Here is a 3,543-nt window from a genome sequence, read left to right as displayed (position 1 = left end):
GGGGGGGGGGACAGGGAGGTGTTGGGGGGGGCTCCAGCTGTTTCTCATCACAACCTTGGGTGTGCACGGGTGATCTCAGGAAACCTCCAGGCCCGGAATGGGCTGACCCCGGAACCCTGCCCTGGAATTGACTGTGGCTCCTCCCCCGCAGGCTTGGCTGGCAGAAGCAGAGAGCCGGGTCCTGAGCAACCGGGGTGACAGCCTGGGCCGCCACACCCGGCCTCCAGACCCCCCAGCCAGCGCTCCGCCGGATGGCAGCAACGGCAACAACAGCAGATCCCAGGATAACAAGGATAGGTGAGCGGGGAGAACAGAGTGGGGTCTGCCCCCAGGACCCAGGAGCCCCAGCCTCACCTGCTCTGCTCTCCCCGAGCAGCTCTGAAGAGCCCCTCTCGGAGGAGGGTCAGGAGGCCCCCATCTACACGGAATTTGATGAGGATTTTGAGGAGGAGCCGGCATCCCCCATAGGTCACTGCGTGGCCATCTACCACTTTGAAGGTGAGGACGGCTGGCGGGTCACAGTTGCGGGGGTGGGGGAGGGGGGTTGTTTTTGGCTCCGTCCCGTTTCAAAGCCCCTGAAGCAGATCTGAGCCCACTGCCGCTCCGTGACAGGGTCCAGTGAGGGCACCATCTCCATGGCCGAGGGTGAAGACCTCAGTCTCATGGAGGAAGACAAAGGCGACGGCTGGACCCGAGTCAGGCGGAAACAGGGAGGTGAGGGCTATGTGCCCACCTCCTACCTCCGCGTCACGCTCAACTGAACCCTGCCACGGGCGCGAAGAAGGGGGCTGTTGGCTGCTGCTTCTGGGCCACGGGGGGCCCCAGGACCTACGCACTTTATTTCTGCCCCCGTGGCTTCAGCTGAGACCCGTGTAACCTGCTGCCCCCCACACCCCCACCCCTCATCCCGAACGGACCCGCTGTGCCTTCCACCATTGATGTACATACTCGTGTTTCAGATCTTTTCTTCCTGCCGCTGGGCTAGGGCCATTTTGTTTTATATAAAAAATGACCTAAAGCTTTTGGAGTCTGTGCCTTATTAATAGATTTAGAGCCTGAGGCTGGATAAGCAGATGCCACCCTCCTTCCTGGCCACAGGGGGCGCGAAGAAAGGGAAGTAAACTTGGGCAGACCTTGGACAAAACTTCCCCGGAGCTGGGTGCTTGTGACTTCAGTAAGAGGAGAAAAGCACCAAACATCCCCCTTCCTTGTTTGTGTTCATGGCAGCTTGACTGAGAAAAGGTGGTGGTGAGGACCTACCGCATGCCAGGCATTCTCCACCCATGATACATAAACTCCTGAGCTTTAATCCCCATGACAACCCACAGAAAGTACACAGCCTCTCTTATGTTGAAGGCAGGCACAGAGAGGTTGAGCCATTTGCTAGAAGTCACACAGCTTTTAAAAAGCATTTGAACTCTGGCTTCAGAGGAAGAGATCTGCGCATTTTCTTATTATTGAAAGCTTCATGTTCACCATTTGTAGGTTATGTGCAGGGAGGCGGGGGCTGGGATGGGACGTCCAGAGCCTCCAGACCCCTGGGTCTTCATAGTGTGAGGGAGAAGGCTGTCCCTCATGCTAGGATTCACGCAAGTGTTTAGGGAGCAGGATGGGTTCTTGCGAATCTGGCCCCCACTTTCTGTGAGGTGGAATGGGGGTTCCCAACGCGTTTGGCTGTGTGAGCAGCTTGGGGCAACTGGCTGGGTGTCCCAGTGCGAAGAAGGGGGTCTGTGCTTTCAACTGTCCGGCTCGAGCCGCTGTGAAAGGACACTGAGTACGCGCTGGAACTTCTCAAGACGCTCGGCTTGTGGTGCCACGACGCCTCGGCTTCCCCAGAGCAGCCTTTGCACGAAGCCTGTGGTCAGGGCCTCCCTCAGCTGCGGGTTCGGACGGAATCCTGGGGCCGGGGCCAGAAGGGCTAGGGGCGGGGTCCAGGTCCAGGCTTGCCCCCACCCCCCTCCGCGCACCGGCCTTCTCCCAGGGGAACTTTCTCCCAGCAGGGACCTGGAGGGACTGTCCGGAAGCTCTGGACGGCTGGGCGGGGTTGGCAGCGAGGGGGCTCCGAGTCCCTCTGCAGGATGGGGGTGGGGTGGCTAAGGAGCGCCGAGGAAACCTACAGTGCCAGGGTGCAGGGGGCGGTCTGTCCCAGGCGCTGGATGCCGGGGCTTAGGGGCTGCGCCTGGAGACGGAGCCGCCTGGGGGGCAAGATTCGGAGTCTGGGCCGCCCAGCACGACACGTTCTGGGGGAGGCTGAGCCTTTTTGGAGAGAAGAGAGCTAAGGTCGCCAGAGAAAGCGGGAATGAGATTCTGGAGGCTGGGCCGCCCCGGGACTGGAAGGATGGCTCTGAGCGCAATGGGGGCGCTGTTCTGCCAGACTGAAGGCGTGGCTCATTTTGGAGAGATCCTCGGGGGGGCAGGGCCGCGTCAGGTGGGAGCCGGCGACTGGGAGTCCGTGGACGTGGCTCGGGGGCCGCGGGCCCCCCCCACTGTTCCTGTCAACATTGTTGGCTCCGACGCGGGGACTTGGGCTCAGAACTCCCTGGGGGCCGGGCCGTCCAGTGTGGGTGGGACTCTGGGAGGCGGGGCGGGAGGCTCTGGTCCCTGGCCCGGTGGGGTTTTGGGGTGCTTGGAAAGTCCGGATGCTCCAGCAGCTGGGAGCAGAGGGGGAACTCACCTCGCAGGCGCCGGGCCGCCGCCTGGCGGAACCTGGGCGCGTCCTCAGCCGTCCGACGCGCCCGCTGCAGGGTGCGCAGCAGCCGCTCGCAGCTTTCGTCCAGCGGCCCCTGGAGCTCCTCGCCCTCCAGCAGGCGCACCGCGGGTACCACGTGGGGCAGCGCCACCTCGCCGGGGTCGCAGGGTCCTACGCGGGAAGGGTTCTGGGCTAGGCTTGGGGCAGAAGGTGGGGTCTTGGGCGAAGAGGGTGGACCCTCCTCGGACCCTCTTCTGAGTCGAGGAGGCCCCTAGGAAAGAAGCCCAGGAATGCAGATTCCAGCCTAACACGGAGCAACTGGGTCAGGGGACGTCGCCTGGGGCCGGGGGCGGAGCCTAGGACAGAACCAGGGGCGGGGCCTAGGACTGGATTAGGGTACGGATTAGGGTTCATGTGGACCTCCAAGTGATGCCACTCACCGACGCCCTCATCCAGCGCTCGCATCAGAGGTTTCAGCTCCTGCTCGAAGGCCAGTGCGGCCTCTGTGTGGCTCCTTCGGAGGTGGCGCCACGTGCGTTCCAACCGGGACACCTGGAGGAGGAGCCCTGAATATGCTTCCTCTTCCCTCTTTCCTGCACTCAGGCTTCCTCATTTCTGCTCCCCACGCACCTGGGGCATGAGCAGGGCGCCCATGACGGCGGCCAGTCCAGGCAGGTCCCCCGCCGCCCCTGGCCCCAGCGCCAGGGCCAGCTCCACCAGGCCCCGAAGGGTGGCCGCGCGCTCCTCCAGCGGCCCTGCGCAGCCCAGCACCGCCACAGCCCCAGCCAGCGCCAGCGCCTCGTGTCTGCGGGGTGGAGGGCAAGGGTCTGGGGCAGTGGGAGGTTTGTACCTCT

General features: G+C 63.3%; 2 protein-coding genes across 4 annotated transcripts in view; one reads left to right on the top strand and one right to left on the bottom strand.

The window, feature by feature from the left end:
- The window catches only part of TRIP10 (thyroid hormone receptor interactor 10), a gene marked incomplete at its 5' end in the record, with an annotated part of 11,537 nt that extends 10,776 nt beyond the window's left edge, over positions 1–761 (top strand). The window contains 3 exon segments of the mRNA XM_077750045.1: positions 152–297; positions 377–498; positions 613–761. Of these exon segments, the coding sequence (XP_077606171.1) occupies positions 152–297; positions 377–498; positions 613–761 (417 nt within the window).
- A 525-nt stretch (positions 762–1,286) lies between these two features.
- The window catches only part of SH2D3A (SH2 domain containing 3A), an 11,295-nt gene continuing 9,038 nt past the window's right edge, over positions 1,287–3,543 (bottom strand). Inside the window, exons 7-10 of one of the 3 annotated variants that reach the window (XM_077776188.1) lie at positions 3,320–3,494; positions 3,130–3,241; positions 2,675–2,860; positions 1,287–1,918 (exon numbers count right to left, since the gene is read on the bottom strand). In XM_077776188.1, coding sequence (XP_077632314.1) covers positions 1,737–1,918; positions 2,675–2,860; positions 3,130–3,241; positions 3,320–3,494 — 655 coding nt within the window. In that variant the 3' untranslated portion in view covers positions 1,287–1,736. The remainder of the gene's footprint in view (positions 1,919–2,674; positions 2,861–3,129; positions 3,242–3,319; positions 3,495–3,543) is intronic. The other 2 variants (XM_077776261.1, XM_077776337.1) reach the window with 2 other exon arrangements.

The sequence above is a fragment of the Crocuta crocuta genome, unplaced genomic scaffold (assembly GCF_008692635.1).
Source record: "Crocuta crocuta isolate KB4526 unplaced genomic scaffold, BGI_CrCroc_1.0 scaffold110, whole genome shotgun sequence".
NCBI lineage: Eukaryota > Metazoa > Chordata > Mammalia > Carnivora > Hyaenidae > Crocuta > Crocuta crocuta.
This window is presented reverse-complemented; position numbering and strand designations above follow the sequence as displayed.